Source organism: Pelecanus crispus, chromosome 5 (assembly GCF_030463565.1).
Source record: "Pelecanus crispus isolate bPelCri1 chromosome 5, bPelCri1.pri, whole genome shotgun sequence".
NCBI classification, from domain to species: domain Eukaryota; kingdom Metazoa; phylum Chordata; class Aves; order Pelecaniformes; family Pelecanidae; genus Pelecanus; species Pelecanus crispus.
The window spans coordinates 66,665,185-66,685,867 of record NC_134647.1 but is presented as its reverse complement, the minus strand read 5'-3'; the positions used below and the strand labels follow the sequence as shown (position 1 = coordinate 66,685,867).

Below are 20,683 nucleotides of genomic sequence, written 5' to 3'. Positions count from 1 at the left end.
ATTCATATGTCTCTCTGCTTAAAGATTATGTATAGAAGGAAGGAGCAAAATGTCATTCTTAGGAACTTGGTGTAATTAAGGATGTATCTATTACTTGGTATTTTTAATCAGAGATAATTTTGGTTTTCTTAAGCGCACCAGTGAAGTGTGTTAATCTTAAATCAACAACAGTTTGCTTCGGAAAATAATGTACGCTGTGTTTCTTCAAACCTTTCTGAGTAATTTAACTGCATGTTTTCAGGCTTTCTGTAGTTTCTTGTGTTCTGTGACAAAAAGATTGCATCACCTTGTAGCTGTGACACTTGGAAAGACATTTGATAGGGAAAGAAAAGTGTTTGCACTTATCAGATTAGAACTGGTGGAATAATACGCTGTCAGTAATATGTAAGAGGTATCACCGATACGTCAGTTTTTCTCCATGTAAATTAAAGCTCTGGCAAAAGTGTCTGAAGCAAACTCTTGAAAACCACAATGTCGATCATATTAAAAACAGCAGGAGAGGAGAATTAAGAAAGAAAAGCATTTCTAATTCTCTTTCAAACATGCTGATGTTGCCAAGCTTTTGTCATAATATAGTGCTCACATTACGCAAACAGCCATCATATTCTATAGCCATTAATAAATAGTTATTGTCTTTACGTTTACAGTTTTGCATACCAATCTCCCCGGGGTTTGGTTATCCTAAATAAAAGGTCCAGGCTATTTAGAACCTATTTAGACTTCTGCTATACAGCCATTTGTTGGTTCAAGATAAACATCTAACATTCGGATAACAAAGTGCATCTGCAGCCAATTAACTTAAACTACTACTAAATTAACAGCTAACTTTCTCTTATTTTGTTCTTGTAAAGCCTTCCAGAACAACCAAATATTACCACTGCAGTCATCTCCTAGGCTATGAACTAAATATTCAGGATTCCTTTGATGTAAGTCTAAGCTCAGGCATTTTATTTTATATCAGAGATGGCACATTTTGGTAGCATATCTCAACTAAGACATGTGGGCAGAGCAGCCTGTTAAATTTTTCTTTCTTGGCTAACTCATTTCCACTCAGAACTCCTGGGAAGCTGATACCAAGAGACAACTGCCTTTGCTGAGTTATAACCAAAAATGAGCAAGTGAGTATAAACAGTCTTTCCCCCTTTTTTCCAAAGTAGATTGTCACCGTTTCAATAACACTGAGATTTACTTAGTTGCGAAAGGGTTTTTTTCCTATAATATGTTTAAGTGAAGTATTTGGGGGGGTGTGTTATTATTTCTTTAGGAGTCAGATTTGCTTTGGTCCCTTTTAAGAGAGTCTGATCAAAATGCACTTTAAATCTGCTGCTTTTTCAGATGCCTTTTAATTTGAAGGAAAAAAGATCAAGTATTCATAAAGTTATCATGGATAAATAAGACAGGAAATCTGAAAATTACTTCAAACCACTGGAGGAGTGCAGATTTACACTGGTCTACCAAATAAGGTGTGGGAGGCAAGGAACTAACATTATTTTAAAATAGACTTGTTAAGTCTATGGGAGGGTATGTATTTGCATGCAGGAAAATTCCTCAAGCTAGGAGATTAAGAGATATGAAACCCTGGATGGTTGATGTCTTGGTACATCCAAGCAACTTGAGTTTGCAGTTTGTGTGTACTGCATTTGTCCTATATTGACTGTGCTTAAGGCCTCCCACTGCTGATGCAGGAAGTACTTTGTGCCCTTAATGCAAACTTTGGATTTAGGTTTTTTCCCCACCTTCCTCTGTAGAACTGGAAATAGGCCTCAGCAGGTGACAGGGTATAACAGTGAGGACTGTTCCTTTGTCCAGATGTAAAGGATGTTAACATGTTAATGCATTCAGCCCTGTACACAGAGCTGAACAAATGATACCCATGTTTGGTATTAGGAAATAATTCCCTCCTTCCTTCCCCTAAGAAGTATGTCAGCGACCACAGGAAGGAAAGATGGGGGAGGTCTCTCTTTTGGAATAGGGAGTATGGTTGCTTTCCACAATCAGCTGCAAATTTCATATAAGAAAATCTTCCTGTCACAAAGATCTTACTATTGCAAAAGACTTTGGTGTCACAGCCAACCTCCTTCTGAGGCCAATTACTGCAATGGCTTTCCGACTTACTCTCATTAAGACCTAAAGGTTGCTGCAGGGAAGCATTGGGAATTTTGCAGCCCATGGTATGGGAGACGTGTACAGCACTCCCTGTGGAACCTTCTAGAGAGCTGTAGTGAAACCACATGGCCTGATAATACAAAATTGGGCTTGAAAACTAGGTGGTCCTTTCCAGTCCTGCCAGGCTGAATAAGACTTCTGACTGGACCTGATATTTGCAGAGACAACAACTTGATTCTGTGGATATCTGGATGAGTGCTAGGTATGAATAGTGTTACTCCCAGGCACAAAGCTCCACATGTAATGAGTGTTTCGTGACTGGCTATTTGAAATAGTGTGCACAACTCCGGACACTGATGTTCTAGAAACTGTTACTCAGATGGCATGCACCTGACACAGAGAGGGGTTACAGGAAGAACTGGGGGACAGACAACTGTCCTAGGAAAGGGGACCAAAAGTTCAGATTGGTGAATCTTGCCAAGTGAAAACTGTAGGGGATGTAATTCATGCTGAGAAGTAGCAGGAGGGAAGGGGTGGAAGACAGGGGACAAATTATGAACTCATCACAGTTGTATTCAAGCAGGAAAATTAGGCCTTTTTGACATCCATCTCACTCCTCCATGGCTCATCCCAAATTCTGCAATTAAGATCACCTGGGTTCTGCTATTGTTTCTTCTCTCCACATGTTCCTCTCTTTGCTCTCCAGTACTTCTAGTTCTTACCTTTGACATTTTTCCAAACTAGCTGCTCCCTAGCTCTATCTTGCCAGGCTGTCATTTCTGCTCTGTCCTCCATCCTTTAAACATGCCTTGCTGTCTCATCCGTGATGTTCTTGGAAGTGGCGAGGCAGCTGGGGGAAGACGTCATTGCTGCTTATTGAACTAATTGTAATTGCTTGCTAAGGCTTGCATTCCCTTCCACTCCTGGGCCTGAAGTATGCTTATGGTCTGTTCTGTCACAGACCAGCTCTGTGGGGTCCCAATCATCTTTTTACAAACTGTGTGTACAAATGTGTAATAAACAAGTCTCTGATCCTGGGCTGGTGCCCGTAAGCATCCCCATTTAATAATGAGTTCAGGATTTAGTCCACAGAAATCAAAATACTTACTTGAATCTAATAGCGTGAAAACATAACTAGCAGTCTGGGTTTGGAAAGATTTATAAATGCATTTAAAGTACAGATGTGGTAGGAAAAGTGGAGGGGTTTCATTCTCATCTATTACAAGTGCTCCCTTCCTGACATTTCTGTAGTATCCTGGCTTAGTTTCATTTGTGTTCTAGATGATATGCCAACATATATTTACGAGCTGATTGCAGAGACTCAACGCATGGACATTTTATGTGAATGACAGCAGAATTTGGACTTGTGTATGAAAGATGAACAGGAAAGAAATGCTTGGAGAGAAAGCATGGGGCAAACTGAAATTACAGGGTGGTAGCCTTGAAAGTGCAAAACTATGAAGTGGACTGGTTAACAATAATGGTTAAAAACCAACAAGTAAATGATCTCAACTTAAGTTTTCTTCTAGCAATATTGCAGAAGAACTCTGATTTGAAATTGTATAAACTAAAGGTAAACTAAAAATAACTATATCAAGGAGATCTGGAGATGTGTCACTTTTGGGTCTTACCTTCTTATGCACCTGTTGTTCTTTGGCTGAATGAGCTTTCACATGTTTGCGCAGAGAGCTAGGGTCGGTGTAGCGTTTGGAGCAGCCAGGAATCTGACAGGCATAGGGTTTCTGTAAATGTGAGGAAAGGGAAAAGATTTCATATTCCTCTGCATCTCTACAATCAGCATACAGAGCACTGAAGGATGGCCGTTTCTGTGAAGCAGCACAGTGTTAAGCCTGAGCTGTTGCTCTGTTGCTGTTTCCAGATTTGCTCTGTCTCCTCTATGTACACAAGCCAGACATGATGCAAACAGAAGAACCACATTGATCGCTCTGATTATGCACTCCATGCAAGCACTGAGAGCATTTGACACATCTATACTCTATCATGTTGGGTATTGATTACTGGGCTGAATTAAATGCTCATGAGATGTAACTGGAGGGGTTTTGAGAGCATTACTTTTTTTCCTAGCCTTTACAGTAGACAAAATGATCATGAGATCACACAGTATAATTATAAATATAGAAGCTCTGGTTTTCAGTTCTGATTTACATAGTTTTTACAACTGTTCCATATGCAGCAGAGCAAAACTTGTGGCATAGCATACATTTGGTTTCCTTCATACCTTGTTCCTGTTTTGAATAACAAGAGCAATATCTTTCTTTTTATAACTCCTAACCAAACAACCTGCATCAAACCTTAACATCTGAGCAAATCAATACAGAAAGAAAAATCCACTATTGTTGATTTTGTCAGGAAGACCTTTCCAGCTGATTTTGGCATGCAGCAGAGCTTGCCACTTCTATGGGGCACTCTTTCCTGGGAAAACCATCTGAGTCTGGGCAGGCAGTTCCAGTACACTCTTCTCATGGGGGGCGGGGTAGGGGGCTGGGGAAAGGCTGCTCCAATTTAACTGCTGATTCTGGAGTCCCAATCACTGAAAGCCTCACCAAGTTCTTCTCTTACTTATGCCTACTCCCAACAAATGAAACACTATCTCCGTGTTACAGTACAACCTCCAAATGAATGTGCAATTACCAAGTTGAACAAAGGGACCCCGGCAGTTGTTATTAAGTAACCACTGACTTAAGCGATAGCAAAACAGTGCTGCATGTCAAAGCTTACAAAGTTTTAAAGTGGAGCGGAACATTCCTCTTTTCTCTGTTTTCTTGCCTCATTTGTCAACATTACTGTAGCCTTCTCACTTGGACTAGTAAGTCCTTTCAGTGTCTTCCCAAAGGTAGAAAACTGGTTTGTCATTACCTCAGTGTCACATTCTTTAATCCCCTTGGTTTCAGAAAGAGGATGCACAAAAGGGGAAAAAACCACACAATTTTTGGGAGAAGTGACTGTGAGGTCCTTTAAACAAGTTGCTGTGCTCCTGGAGGAGTGATGACATGCCCCTTTTTACCACAAGGACAGATACATTCCCTTTGTTCTGCTTCTACCTAGGAGAAGGGTCTACTTCCAGATGATTTAGTAGAGATTCGATCAAACTAGCATATACCAGTAAGTCTCTGAAACAGAGAAGATAAATGATGGAGTGACCTATGTTGAGAAGTTTTAAAACCAATTCCAAATGCACTCAGTAAGTAATAAGCAGTCTATATAACCCCCTTTTCTTTGTAAGTACCTCCAGAGGATAAGTATTGCTGCTCTGTCCAGCCAGCAGGAAATTTCTAAAGGAATAATAGAATCATTCACCAATTCATGACCTTACAGGCTAACACAGCACCTACCCAGAAAGTTACAGGGCAAAGCAGATTTATTGAGAGTGTCTGGAACACAGAGAACTGACACCTGAGGAAAAACTATGGAAAACTTTAACAAATCCCTTAGCAGAAAAACTAGCAGATTATTTTTCAAACCATTGATGTCATTCAAATTAGTGACAGAATCATTCAATTTGGTGATAGGGAAACTAGATGAAAATCTGACTACCCTTAAAAAGGTTCATGGCTATTTGCTTTGACATTCCAGGCAGTTATTTTGTCTGCTGAGCTAATGCAACATGCAGTCTTTACAGTAGCACCATCCTGTAGCTCTGTCATTTTTTACATTCACATAAGCACACAATACACTAAGTTAAACCATCAGACTTAACCAGGTAATTAAACCGGGTAATTAAACAAGGTAAGTGGAATTTAGTTACTGTGTTGTAGGAGTACAGAAACAGTTTTAAAGAACCTGCAACAAAATAGCATGGAGGATGTTTTTAGACATTTAAGAAAGTTAGTAGAAAATTATTACTGTACCTTTTTCCTGATTTATGAGCATTTCAGATAATAAAGGCACAGATAAAGAGAGAAGAAAAGAAAATAGAAAGTTAAGAGATCTGTCTTCAATAAGGCACAGATCAACAGATATAAAAATTTTTGCTTATTTTGGTAACCATTTGAATTCTCTTTCAAAACTAATAAATGGCATTCCATTTGTGACTGGCTAATAAATATATCTGTTAGATTCAAGCAGTTACATTTCAAAACTGTGCACCCAATTTAGTACATCCACTTTCAAAAGACATGCATTTTAGAACTAATTACAAATTCAAATGTCTCAGGTTGACTTTCAAATAAATAAGACATTGTTATTGTAAGTGTGATTTGGTTTGGAAAATGTGACTGACTGGCTTCTCTTACTTGTTTGTTTTTGCAAGGCATAATGTACATTAGACATTCCTTAATGCTGCACTGTCTGAAATGTGTAACTGCTTAAAAAGTAAATATCAATTAAACTCAAAAGTTCTGCCCCATAAACACTTGGCCAAATGTTAAACCATATATTCACTTCTTTGAAAAAGACAAAGGAACAACTCTACCTATTATTCTTTACAAGCTTTATGCTGAGGACTTAACTGGTCTACAAAGTTGTCTACTTATTTTCCCCATAATATGGTGATTTAATTTTATCAGAGCCTAAGACACTAGACAGGCTCCCATCTTTGCAAGACAAGTGAGAAGACTAGTAGAGTAGACCCAGAATCTACCAACTGTACATAAGAAAAGAATTTGTTTCTTACAGTTAATTCTGATGGTGGGTACTTAAGAAATTTCATACAGTTATAAGACAGACGTACTTTTACCTTTACAAAATTATGTCCAAAACTGAGATGTGTTTACTTTCCACTGAGATGTCTGAACTGCTTTTGCATTCATTCAGAACAGACTTCATTGAAGCAACACAGGATAGGAAGCAGGACAATGACACACATTTAGTACAGCAGCAATGACTCAGCTTTCACTCATACTATACCTTATTCTACTGCTGCCTCCTCTTACTGGAACAAGAACAATGGGAGAGTTTGCTGAGTAACTTATTCCCGAGTAACCTATTCTTGAGTAACTTATTCCTCAGCATGAGTAAGACAGCTGAATTTGCCTTTCTGCAATCAAGACTTTTTCATTTCTCAAAGCACATAAAATTCAAAACAAAAGTACAGTTGCCTATAGCTGAGTTTTCTGAGACACTCCTCATGAAAAGGAAAAGTCACCCTCCGGTTGCAGAAAAGATTGTGTACAAGGACCATTGGAAAACTCAGTGCAACTCCCAGTATGAAATCATGCTTACGGTATCCAGGTGTGTTCGCTGATGCTTTGCCCGGTCGCTGGAGTTGCTGAAAGCTTTCTGGCAGCCAGGATGCTGACACAGGTATGGCTTCTCCCCAGTATGACTCCGGAGGTGAATCTTAAGGTTCTCAAGCCTAGAAAATGCCTTGTTGCACCCTTCAAACTGAAAAACGTCATAAAAAATTGTTGTAAAAGTGCTATTAAATAAACCATGTGCAGCCACAATGAGAACAGTGTAAGATCCAAGTTGGAAATGCAATAAATCAACCAACATTCAAACATCTGTTGAAATTTATGGATGAAACACAACATTTTGTGCTGCTCATTTAATCTGTCAGTGAAGACATGGTGTGTAGCTCAATAATAATACAAGGGTTATAAATATCTCACATGTTCTGTCTGAAGCACTGAACGCTTAAAGACATGGTATCAGAACACAAAATTTAAAGAAAGAACAAGTGTTCTGATGAGTTCTCTTATTGGCACAAGAACCACTATGGGCAATAACAATTAGCCGCTACAGAGAGAGAGCAAGAGAAGCTATTTTTGGCGGCTAAGAACCTGGTTTCAAATGTCTGAAATACTATACACTGGAGCAGATAAGCACGGACTATTACAAGAAGACCTGATCCATCTGAAGATCAATCCAAAGGAACTCTGCTGTTATTCTGCACCCTTTTCTGTAATAGCCGTATCATTCAGGTCTGTTCTCAGCATTTACACAACCAGTAACCTGAGCAATTCCGACTTCTTAAGCACCCGTTTCATTAGAGAACTCAGTAATAAAACACTGCATAGCATTCATAACAAAAGTCACTGTTTCAAATTAAATCTGAATAAATAAATAAATAAAATTTCCAGCTACTAAGCCAAGGGAAGGGTGTTTTGCATTGCTCACTGATAAGTTTCAGTGTTACAGACAACAGGTGACGGCAGTGGAGGCACTGTCTCTTAAGATGGGCTTTGGGGACTAACTCAGTTGAGCACAAATACATGCATATGCACATTCATGCCCCAGCAAACCCATAAAATGCACTCAGATACTTACGCATGTGCACAAATACTTCTGTGCACACATACTCACATGTGGTGGTGTGCATATACTTTGCCCACTCTGCATTGCAGCTTCATGGCTCTGCAGATCTTCTAGTGTCTCTATACAGATAAAACCCTGCCTCCTCTATGACTCGAGAGTTCAAAGAATGTATTTGAGAAACACAACCCAATTCACCTTCACATCAACACTAACAACAATTTTGAAAGAAGGCAGGTGTGTCTTAAAACCACTATTTCTGGAAGCCAGATTCTTTTGCACGATTCTTGCTTGTAAAGAGTAAAATCCTGACCCTCACAAAATTAGTGAGTACTTTGTCACTTCCTTCTGCTGAGTCAGGATTTTGTTCAGCAGCTTTACAGTCACTACCTGTCATTCCTCAGATGGCACCACAGAAATTACAGTCTTGCCAACCCCTGTCACATTCTATTTGTTATGCACACACCTCTTATATACATTGGTGCGTGCAAACTTCTGACTCAGCTGTTGCTTCCAGCATTGCGGGCAGAGGGATGGGAAGGGAGAGCAGATGCAGATGGAGCCTAGAAGATGCTGTGAACTGGAGGCACCTGATCTCTTGGTGCCTGACAAAGGCAATTTTAACTACTGATGGACAAAGGTCCATCACATCCTGCTCAGCTCAGTCTATTTTAAGCATCACAACACAGTGAACAAAATGACCTGGATTCTCAAGCTAGCACTTCATTTTGCAGGCTGTGTTCTGTCTTTGGATGCAGATCGGCTCTGCACGCTACAAATTAAGCACAGCAATGCACTCCAACACACAGGCACCCACACAGAGGGTTTCCTGGCAAACTGCAAATTTCTGCTTTTCCCTGCCTCTCATACATGAAAGGTTCACTATGGCTTTTACTGCCCTAAATATTTCACTCCCTGGGCAGATATTTAATCTGTCTGAATGGCATATTTGGGTCTATGTGTGCAGACAACTATCTGATATGTATGTATTTCCACCTTTCCCCATCATAACTATCATGATAGATCCACAGAGTCACCTAGAGACATGCAGTCTACCACTTCAGAAGTTTGTTTTTTGGCCATGACTCTCCTCTGAACACTTGAGCTGGTACAGGGAGGTGGGGGAGGTTTGGAAGTGACCAAACCACCAAGGCTTAAAAAGAAACAAACTTTCTTCTTAATCACCACTAAAAATCTGGCAAGGATTCAGAACGAAGCAATCTGAAATGTGCAAATATGCTGAAGTCCATGAAAAATAAAGCAGAGTTTGGCAAATCCATAGTTCTTGTAAGACATTCCATAAAGCCAGTCTCTGGCAAATGGAGTTAATGAGGTCCTAAAGATCACTTGTTTCCACTTTTTTCCCCAGCTTCCTCCCTCTCCTCTCCTCTCCTCTCCTCTCCTCTCCTCTCCTCTCCTCTCCTCTCCTCTCCTCTCCTCTCCTCTCCTCTCCTCTCCTCTCCTCTCCTCTCCTCTCCTCTCCTCTCCTCTCCTCTCCCTACCTTTCTTTAGTCTCCTTTAATTAGTGTTGTGTCCACAGTGCTGTATCATCCCCTTAGAACTAATAACCCTTTCATTTTCAGTTGAACAGATCAGCTTTTCTCAGTTTTACTCACCAATATATAACCACAAGGCAGGGTGAAAATCAGACCCAGAGCCTACAAAATTATTTTGCAGCCCAGCTCTGCAACCTCATTTACCTGAATCCCAGGTGAGCAGCAAGACCAAGCTTTTCCCTTCAGTTGTTCATGCTGTCCCCCCATGTGTGCCATTCCTTCCCTGCTACCTGAGCCGACTCTCCCCTGACTGTCACAAGGCCCTACTATGTACTCCACTCCCCTCTCTAAAGCAGTTTCTGGTTCTTGCATACAGGCATCAAAAATCCTAGCCCAGAAGAACATTTTATAGCAATGTCCCTTGTTACTGGGTCCTTGGGACACTTTATACCCCGCTGGCACCAGAGTCACTACAGTGACACTCCACAACCTGATCCTTCTTGTCTCCGTGTTGTCTCAGGCCTGGAAGACCTGTTAGGTCACAGAAGTAATTTCTCAGCTATTTAGTCATGAATGGAGGATCTTGAGCCTCAGAATGTTTTTCTAATGGATTACTGGCCTTTAGCTCCGTATCTACAGCCTAATGCAAAGTAGGAAAGTATGCAGATAACCCAAACTAATTAAAGGTCCAGCTCCATTCTCATTGATGTCAGTAGCAAAAATGCCAATGGCAAATGTCCTAAAACATCTAAACACAACTTAATTTAAACCACATGAAAGCACATATGTTTAAGAGTTTGCTGGATGCTGGATCGGGACTTCAGGAAGAGAAGGAACAGGCCCTACCATAAATGCTCAGAGCTACAATGTAAGAAGCAGCACTCAAATGGGGGTTTATTATACTTTTACTGTGGTCAACAGCCTTTTTTTGATACTAACACATAATCCAAAGGCCTAATGCCTTCAGCAGTAAGGTTCCTCCATCACCACATATGCCTGGACTTTTAAGGGCTTTTCCTATTTATATTACAATTTCCTAATTTGTATAACTTATATTATCCAGCTCTATTAAGCTGGATAACAGATAGTGGGACAGTCGCAATGCTGTGATAAATTCATTCTAAACACATAAGGTGGGAGAATACACCAGTAAAGAGAATGATGTGACTCTAGCACTCATATTTTCAAGGAGGCAGGGTTGCTAAAGGTAGGGTTGACTAAATAGGAAGAAAATCAATGGAAAAGGAGAGGAGGGAGAGAACCTTGCTGGCAAGTGGTGAGAAGAGGGGAAGGTGATGTACAAAGGTGAAGGTGAAAGGCCTGAGAGGGAGGGAGGAAAGGAGTTGGTGCAAAGAGTTGACAAGCATGGGGCTGAGAGAATCCATTCAAGGTCTCCACTTTGAAAGACTCTAGGAAGACCTATTTCAGCTCTGTTATTTCTTGCTGGATCTGCTGACTGTGTCCCTTGCAGTTTTTCCCTATAAGTCCACATGTGGAGACATCACTACTGAGACCCAGCTTCCACAAAGCAAAGTGTCTCACCTGTACACGGACAAGATAATGTCAACTGGGTTGCTGAGGAAACTGTGTTAGGATGACTTTGTAAGATAATTCTTGGGCTTCATTGCTACTCACCAACGCTTTTAACCCTTCCTCCTACCCTTGCTAGTTGGAGTGTATTTATATTTCTATATACACCAAATAAAACTCCTCCTGGATAAATGGGGTGCTCATTCTCCTTCTCAAATAACCTCCAGGAAGATCCATCAATCCCAGAAGTGTCTCAGCTTCAACTACAAAGAACAAATGTTCAATTTCCGAAGGGCTTTAGGATGGTAAGAGCTATTTGATCAACTGAGAAGGCCACTTACAGTATCTCCCAGACATCTGGCCCCAATCTGTCACTGCTTAATCCTACAATCTTAAACATTTTGTTGACGTTTGATGCCTGGGATAACAGTAACAAATGCTGCATGATCCTCAAAGTCTGTAAATGTCAACAGAGCTCTTAAACAAGTTCATCAATAAAAATAATAATTATATTGCAATTACTACTTTTGGCTTTATTGTGAGATTGTTAATGTGTGCTTCAGACACTGCTATGCTACACAAATCTGAGTACAGCCACAAAACAATGCCACATGATCACAGTAAATAGCATGATGCAATCATTGGAGTTTATAACTACTGCTGCTTTTAGAATAGGGCTTCTACCAGGAAAAAATATGTTGTAGAAATTTACGGGACTAAATTAGTTCACTGCCATGTGGAAAGACATATGTTATCTTTATTTTACACTTAAATCTCATTGGAGTGTAACTGCTGCAATATCATGCATTTAAAAGGCATATTTATGAAAACACTAAATTATCTCACAGTGATCTAAATACATCACAATTTTCCTAACAAAACAATTTAATCTAATAACTGTAATTGCTTAAAATGTTTTTTCTTTGCTTCCACATTATACTTTGAATGCACCTGAGAATGTTGCCATGCAGAAATAACAGCGTATTCCCAAGTGGGTTTATATTATCAAATGTTTACCATTTTCATAAGCATATTTAATCACAGGCATGTCTACAATATCTGTCAGTGGTACAGATCAGAAGAAATAAACTATAAACTAAACAGCTCAGACCATAAGGTGAAGCAATAACTGACATTTTCTTAGGAAATGAGTTATGACTGAAAAAGAGAAGCCTTCACAGTTGTAGTGCTAAATAGGTCCAGTGTGCCATTAGAGAAAGCTCATTAATATACACCTCTGCTCTCTGCTGCAGGATCAGTTAAACAAGCTGCCTTTTATTTATAGACCTAAAAGGGAAAGAGCAGGTCATATTGGCTGCTGACATCTCAGACAGCCTACAGATGGAAAACCCAAAACATTTCATTCCAAAGCATTTAATACTATCAATAGGAAATCTTATGTCTGGTCAAAACATCTACAAGCCTTATGAACATTGTGAAATGTTCTTTCTTCCCAACTGATTACAAAATGGGGAAAATTTTATTGAAAAACATGTTATGAGAAAAAGGATCCTGTGAGGATACGTATCCCTTCTAGAGGGGAGGAAATAATCACACCACTCTTTAAATAGCATCAATGTTTTATAGCACACTGAGTCTAATGTTGGGGACATGGCAGGAGGCATACAAGGCTCCAAACTGTTATGAATGTCAGTAACTTAAGCACATGAGTTGGTTCACCCAACACAAGAATCAAAATATTGATTTGGTGCTTTGTTTTTTCTAGTGAACTCCTGATTGGATTAATTTTTAATTCTCTATTGTAGCTACAATGTAAAGCCCTGGTCCTGCAAATACTTGCTCATGAGTAACATGACTCATGCAAGGAATTTTATTAAACTCAACAGAACTAATTATGTACATAAAAAGTAACTCATAGGACTGAGCCCTCAACTTCCTAAAGAATCCCAGTTCATATAGCCAGTTTACAGATTTAAATTGTTAGAAGCTGCTTTTTCCCTTTGTGGTAACAAAATAATGGAAGATACCTGTAACAGAAAAAGGATCTGCCAATTTTTGAAGTCTGAACAATTTACGTTTACAAAGTGATACTTCTACATGACATTTCATTTGAGTTCTGGGAAAAATTGCTTGTACTTGTTCTATTATTTATTTTGTATTACAAAAAAGGATTTAGGGCTTTAGCCAGACTATTGTACAATTGGTGGTGTGTAGGAGAAGAAAAGGTAAAAAGGTTCAGAACAGGAAAAAGAAAAAAAATCTAGAAAAGTAAGCCACAGTATAAATGCAATACCTCCTGCACGTTGTTGGGTTTTAGGGTAATTACAGCCAACCATTTGACATGAACACATTGTACACCAGCAGTTCATTTTTCTTTATGCTGTTAGACAGCTTGCATATTTCCTAATTAACATGAAACTGGGAAATAGTAATACACTGAAAATCCTGGAGGAGGTGTTTGATCAGCATGCTGAATTAGACAAGACTTTGGGCTGTCTCTTTTATTTCAATTTTATGAATTTTATAAGCCCCTAAGTCCACATTCCTGAACCCCCCTCTGGCAGTACCAGGAGTTATGGGTGCACAAGGAATGCAGACCTGGCCCACGCAAGGCGTAGCAACAGTCATGCGGCTTTCAACAGCAACCAGGTTTGATTCTGCATGTGAGGTGATTTCCACACACAAACAGACTTCCCTGACTGCAAAATCCAACCACTTGCCTGCCAACATCCCCTGAGATGGGATTCCTCCACTCTCACTGTACTGTCTAAAAAATAAACGCCCTTGTTGTTTGAGCTCCCTGAGTCCCTGGGGAACGGCAGGTCTGCCCAGCATGGGGTCGCCAGCTAAGAGAATTCAGCGGGACGCATCCTGCTTGGTAGGTGCCTGTCCCTCTCCCTGACTACAGAGGCAGCCTACATTTGGCTTCTGGGTTTTGTTTTTTAAAGATAGATGTACCTGTGTTCCTGAGTATATCTGGCATTAAATGGGAGTTTTGCCAATGATTTCTCAAGGTCTGCCGTCATACCAAGCGCAGAAGACCAACTCATTGGGACAGGCACTGAGTCTTAGCCTGTCTCTAAGTAGCACTGGCATCTTTTGTCTCTCAAAAGTCTGGCCCACGTAATTGTAAGTTATCATCTGTCAAGGAAGGGGTGAATGTTGTTCAAAGCACTGAAATGTTCATAGATTTATTTCTTCTAGTACCCATAGTTCAGGCACTTCAGTGAGCATTTCAGTGAGGAAACCACACATTTTCCAGCAAAACCCAAAATATCTGTGAAACAATCAGAGCATCCTATCATTTTCACAAGACCCCGTTGCTAGTCTTAAAATTCTTTTTAGTAATCCTTCTTTAATCAAGTAGAAGGATAAACATTTGTCAAAACAGGGGTACTTGCATTTATTCGCTGCAACATATGAGAACGAACCAGGAAAGTTGGGGATATCTTACTATCAGCAGCATGACAGCCACAAATTTTGCCATAAGGTTTTGCTACATATGTCATTTGGAAACCAAACAATTTTCTGAAACCTCATCACAGTTGGACTGAATGCAGTATTATGGCTTGCAGGCAAAAATAACCTTGCATGGAGCAACATTTTAAAAAACAAAATGCATATTCATATGGTCATGTAATAAGCAAAGACATCCCTCCTGAAATCTACATGTCAGCCCCTTTATTTCCTCATATGTAATTGGGAAACTATTATTTATTTGGGATTTTTTTTAATAGCTTGCAAACTATTAGAAATTGAAGGACATCACACAATCCAAGATTTGCTACTCCAGTATCTGAAGCCAGATCTGCTTATTTTGGGGACAAAATTAAGATTGAACAAAATCAATTAAAAAACCTCTCCAGCTGTGCCAGCAAAGAACCACAAATAAAATTAAAATGCTTCCCTCCGGTTCTTTCAGATTTTCTTAACAAAAAATAGAGTTTACTACATGTACTTCAAAACTTTGTTCTTCTGGATCAGTAAGTCATTATCTTACCTCACTTTCTAAGGAAACATTTCAATTGCAGTTTGCATCTAACTTATCACCTACTTACACCTACCTCAGCTGAAACTTTACTGAAATTCTGTCCCACACTCTTGCTTATATCTTTGCATTTTGGCCCACATTTAGTCACGTCTTTAAATAACAGACTGTGCTTTTGGTCTGGGAGGCCAGTTACACTGCAAACAGTTCTGTACAGAATGCATTTCACTGACATGCAAGATGGAGTAGGGGCTCATCATTTACTCACAGATATAAGAGTTTGCAAGTTTCGAGTGAAGAATTAATTTGCTGAAGATAATGAATGCAGCCCCAGGACAAGGAGAGAGTCCATTTATGTGCACTAACCAGTTAAAAAAAAAAAAAAAAATTAAAGAGAGGATGACAGCAAGAAGGAAAAACAGTCATTACAAAAAGAAAAAAAAAAAACCCTCTCCAAAACTTATGGCTGATTAGCATAGCGTAGCATCTTAAAAGGCCAAAATACCACATGTGTGGCATGTTACAAAAGAAGATTAAAATAGAGGAAAAAATATCCAGAGAACCATGAAGTCTCAAAACATCTGGAGTTTTATAGTAACAAGGAGGAAAAAATCAAAAACATAATTGAAAAAAGTCCACTGCGATACATTATTGTACAATGAAGCTTAATGGAATTGAAAGGAGAAGAGATGAAAAGGCAAAATAAGGGGGGTGGGGGGGTGGGGGGGAGAAATAAAAGAAACAAGAAAAGGCATTTATATTTTAAAGATGTCACTGAGGGGTTTTATCCCAGTTATTAAAAATTACACACCCTGCTTCTGTAAGCTGTTCCTGTAACGTGTTGAGCGCTCTCTCTCAGTGTAGGACTTTCATGCATGATGGGGAATTCATCAACCCTTTTGTACCCGGTGTAGGGGCACCTTTCACTCCTGATTCTTTGAGAGTCATCTGCAAAGAGAATGGCAGAGAAACTGCCTGTCCTGGTTTACATTCTGAATCCAATGGGAGATTTGAAGAGAGGCAGGACAAACATGTAAATTAAAAATGTTTGCTAAAAACAATGCACACGTTCAGGAATTAAGCAAACAATCTTAAGCTGTTACACTGGCATCAGACACTAGAATCAACTGTAATTGAAATACTCTGAATGTATTCGCTAACAAACATTTATATAGAAAAGCGAAATGAAAAACTTCCCTCTTTTTTCATATTTTTCTATTTTTTTAATGAACTAGTAAAGGAAGAGTAAGATCTGCATACAGTCTAGTCTGTCTTTGTAACATGCCAACAGTGTGTCTATAAACAGGAAGGGTTTCCAATGCACCGCAGGCATGAACATCCTGGATTAGGTCTGTGCTCTGTCTGTGCCCAGTCACAGGAAGATTTGAGACAAGCGTGTGCCAAACCCCGTCTGTAACAAACACAGTGTAATCTGGCAACAGTGAGTGTCCATCCTAACCTCTCACTCATCCCCCAGACTACTACTTTTTTTTTAATCCTGGGAAACCCAGCTCATATCTTTGTCAAGACCAATAAATAAATGTTTTACAGTCATAGCTTGTCACATGTCATCACAGCTAACAAAGTGGCTCCTGTCCTTGGCAGATCAAACAGAGGAGGATTCTGTGGGTGAAAACTGATCTACAGTTGGAAATTGTTGGCTACAGCTAACTAAACTAGACAACCACAACCAAATTCTCTCTTAGAAAAGATGAAAACTACCAGCAAGGTAACTCTCCACCCACCTATGTGTTTTTTGTTGCAAATACAACTTTTTGTATGTGGTTCAACATAGCTCATTAATTTTCCTCACAAAATCTGTTTCACAAAGTGCATAGCTTTATTGCTGGTTCTTTTCCTGTTTTAGATAGGGTGGTGGGTTTTTTCCTAAAAGGCACTGCCCTTCTCATACTTTACCTGTATTCATTTCCGCATGCTCACAATGGAGCTTTCCTATCAAATTGTTGTTTCTAAAGATCAGTTAAGAAGAATAAAGTTTCCCTGCAAATTAACAACAAGCTGCATGAAATTTTCAACACTATATGAACCTTTGCACAAAGCTGTAAGAAGGACACACAAATTTCTCCAAGGTTCTTCTTGGCAAAGGAGTAGATAAATTGGTGGGATTTTCCATGCTCAGATAGGCTCCTGCTCTTTTCTATGCCATGCTGGGCCAATTTGAATATCCATAAATGAAGACTGGGGTTCAAACTGTAATCCAAGGAAGACAAGGGATCTGCTAAGATGTACGTGATTATGCCCAACACTTCCTCACATGCGTAGAGCTGAGTTCTGGCAAGGAACCCTACAAGAACCAAGTCCACACTAAACCAATCAAGGGTAGACTAGACTAAACCATATCCCGAAGTGCCACATCTACCTGTTTTTTGAACACTTCCAGGGATGGTGACTCCACCACCCCTCTGGGCAGCCTGTTCCAATGCTTGACTACCCTTTCCGTAAAGAAATTTTTCCTAATTTCCAACCTAAACCTCCCCTGGTGCAGCTTGAGCCCATTTCCTCTCGTCCTATCACTAACTACGTGGGAGAAGAGACCAACACCCACCTCACTACAACCTCCTTTCAGGTAGTTGTAGAGAGCAATAAGGTCTCCCCTCAGCCTCCTCTTCTCTAGGCTAAACAACCCCGGTTCCCTCAGCTGCTCCTCATAAGGCCTGTGCTCCAGACCCTTCACCAGCTTTGTTGCCCTTCTCTGGACACGCTCCAGCACCTCAATGTCTTTCTTGTATTGAGGGGCCCAAAACTGGACACAGTATTCCAGGTGCGGCCTCACCAGCGCCAAGTACAGGGGGACAATCACCTCCCTGCTCTTGCTGGCCACACTATTCCTGATACAAGCCAGGATGCTGTTGGCCTTCTTGGCCACCTGGGCACACTGCTGGCTCATGTTCAACTGGCTGTCTACCAACACCCCCAGGTCCTTTTTGGCCAGGCAGCTTTCCAGCCACTCTTTCCCAAGCCTGTAGCATTGCATGGGGTTGTTGTGACTGAAGTGCAGGACCTGGCACCTGGCCTTGTTAAACCTCATACAGTTCACCTCAGCCCATCGGTCCACCCTGTCCAGGTCTCTCTGCAGGGCCATCCTACCCTCCAGCAGATAGACACTCCCACCCAACTTGGTGTCATCTGCAAACTTACTGAGGGTGCACTCAATCCCCTCATCCAGATCATCGATAAAGATATTAAACAAGGCTGGCCCCAAAACTGAGCCCTGGGGAACACCGCTCGTGACCAGCCGCCTACTGGACTTAACTCCATTTACCACTACTCTCTGGGCTCGGCCACCCAACCAGTTTTTTACCCAGTGAAGACTACGCCCATCCAAGACATGAGCTGCCAGCTTCCCAAGGAGAATATTATGGGAGACGGTGTCAAAAGCTTTGCTAAAGTCCAGGTAAATGACATCCACAGCCTTTCCATCATCTACCAGGCAGGTCACCAGGTCATAGAAGGAGATCAGGTTGGTCAAGCAGGACCTGCCTTTCATGAACCCATGTTGGCTGGGCCTGATCCCTTGGTTGACCTGCACTTGCCTGTTGTTATATTGGATTCTGTGCCTATGCCTCCAAAGGAGATGTTAAATCAAGATTTTGCTAACAAACACACCAAAGTCCATTGCGACTTTTCACTCATGGTGACTTACTACAGTCTAGCACACTGAACTAGTGTGGGTAGTTACGATCTTCACCAAACCCTGCTCCGGTTTTAAGTGGTGGAGTTGCCTTCTAAAGTCTATTGTGAAGATGAGCTCTCTGCTGAAGAACAGACGACGTGGCATCAGTGCCAGGTCTCTTCATTCTCTATAGCACCGTGGGATCCTTTGGATAAAAGGCAGTATAGCAATGTTCTTTTCTGAATAGCACTTAATGTTTTCCCACAGTCTTATTGTTTACAGAGAGTTTAGCAAGTCACTAATTTAAAATAGATTGTATCCCACATGGGTGGATAACAATAACACATATTGGTGAATCATATGGCTTTCAAATGATATGTATGAAAAAGAAGTGCTACACATATTGTCTGAAATTTTATTGTGTGAAACCACAGCACTTAGCTCCCTACCAGCTGTGTCAACAATTCAGTGTAATAAACTAATACAATTGTAGAAAAACAGCAAGGTTAGTTCTGAAAAATGACACCCCCCCCCCCCCCCAAAAAAAATGCAACAAGAAAATGCAAATGAATACAGATGAACACTATTTCAGGTGCAAATAACCAGCCTTGCAAATGATGCGACCTCACAAAATTTAGATTCCATGGTTATAGGTTGCCATCTAAAAGCCTAAGAGGAAAAGGGATTATATGGATGAAATTATTTTTAAAATGGAAGAAGAGCAGGTTTTGATATCCAAGGGAACTGCTGCGTTACACTTAGACTGTACAACCACTGCAGAAGCATCCTTACTACAAACTACATATGTAGGGTCAGCTTTAACATGGAAGAAGAATAAGAATCTTTCCTGGACACTGCTTCCTAGGTTCAGATCAGCCTCATATCCATGCTGACTCGTTCATACGAGCTGCTTTACATACATGACGTAGCTCACGAGGAGGACGCTGCCAAAGCACATTCCTGACATACTTGACCAATAGCAGCCCATGCACAGGAATGGCTGAATGAGCCAGGCTCAAATAACAAAGGTTTCACATTGAACTGTCTCACATAATTTTTAATATGCTGCTAAATAAATAAATAAATAAATGAATAAAAGACATTTTCTAAGATAATATTTTGAGGGAAAACTGGAAATGGAACTCAACAGAAATAGGTTTTAAATTGAAATGTTGAACTGTAGCCCAGAAATGACAAAAAAATTAAATCTCTTTTTTTCCTGAACCCCAATAAAAAAGTCTTAAACACTCTCAGTAGACCACAGTTTTGAAAGAAATGAAATTATGTTATTGTCATGCATGATTATCCAACATTTAGAAGGTATCTGCAAGGTTTTCCTGAGAGCTGTACCTCCTTCCCATAACCTAGCAGGAAACCACAATCACTTCTGTACCTTACGTGAAGGACTTTGAAATGAAAGTGCCTCAAAATCAAATATAAGCAGCTTTCAACATGTGCATTTAATCTTCCTAGGTTAAGAAACACCCTGTGGCCACCACACTAAAGAACTGAAAACGTAAATTGAAGAAATTATATCCATATGATTAAGTAAGATTCTTAAAGAGAAACATGTTGTTAAGTACTTCATTGAGAATAAAATGAAATGCAGTAAAATAGAAGCTATTTGGAATAAATCACTGACGCACATGCTTTCTATGCAAAATGGCAGCGTTCAGCTCTGAGTGGACATCTGGAGCAAATTAGCATTATGTTGAGAATAATATAAAATTAAAACATTTAGTTTCAGCTTCTAAA

General features: G+C 40.1%; 1 protein-coding gene across 1 annotated transcript in view; it reads right to left on the bottom strand.

Annotated features, from left to right (window-relative positions):
* Positions 1 to 20,683, bottom strand: part of GLIS1 (GLIS family zinc finger 1) — a 208,099-nt gene that overhangs the window by 34,943 nt on the left and 152,473 nt on the right. Inside the window, exons 5-6 of the mRNA XM_075711221.1 lie at positions 7,288 to 7,449; positions 3,738 to 3,848 (exon numbers count right to left, since the gene is read on the bottom strand). Of these exons, the coding sequence (XP_075567336.1) occupies positions 3,738 to 3,848; positions 7,288 to 7,449 (273 nt within the window). The remainder of the gene's footprint in view (positions 1 to 3,737; positions 3,849 to 7,287; positions 7,450 to 20,683) is intronic.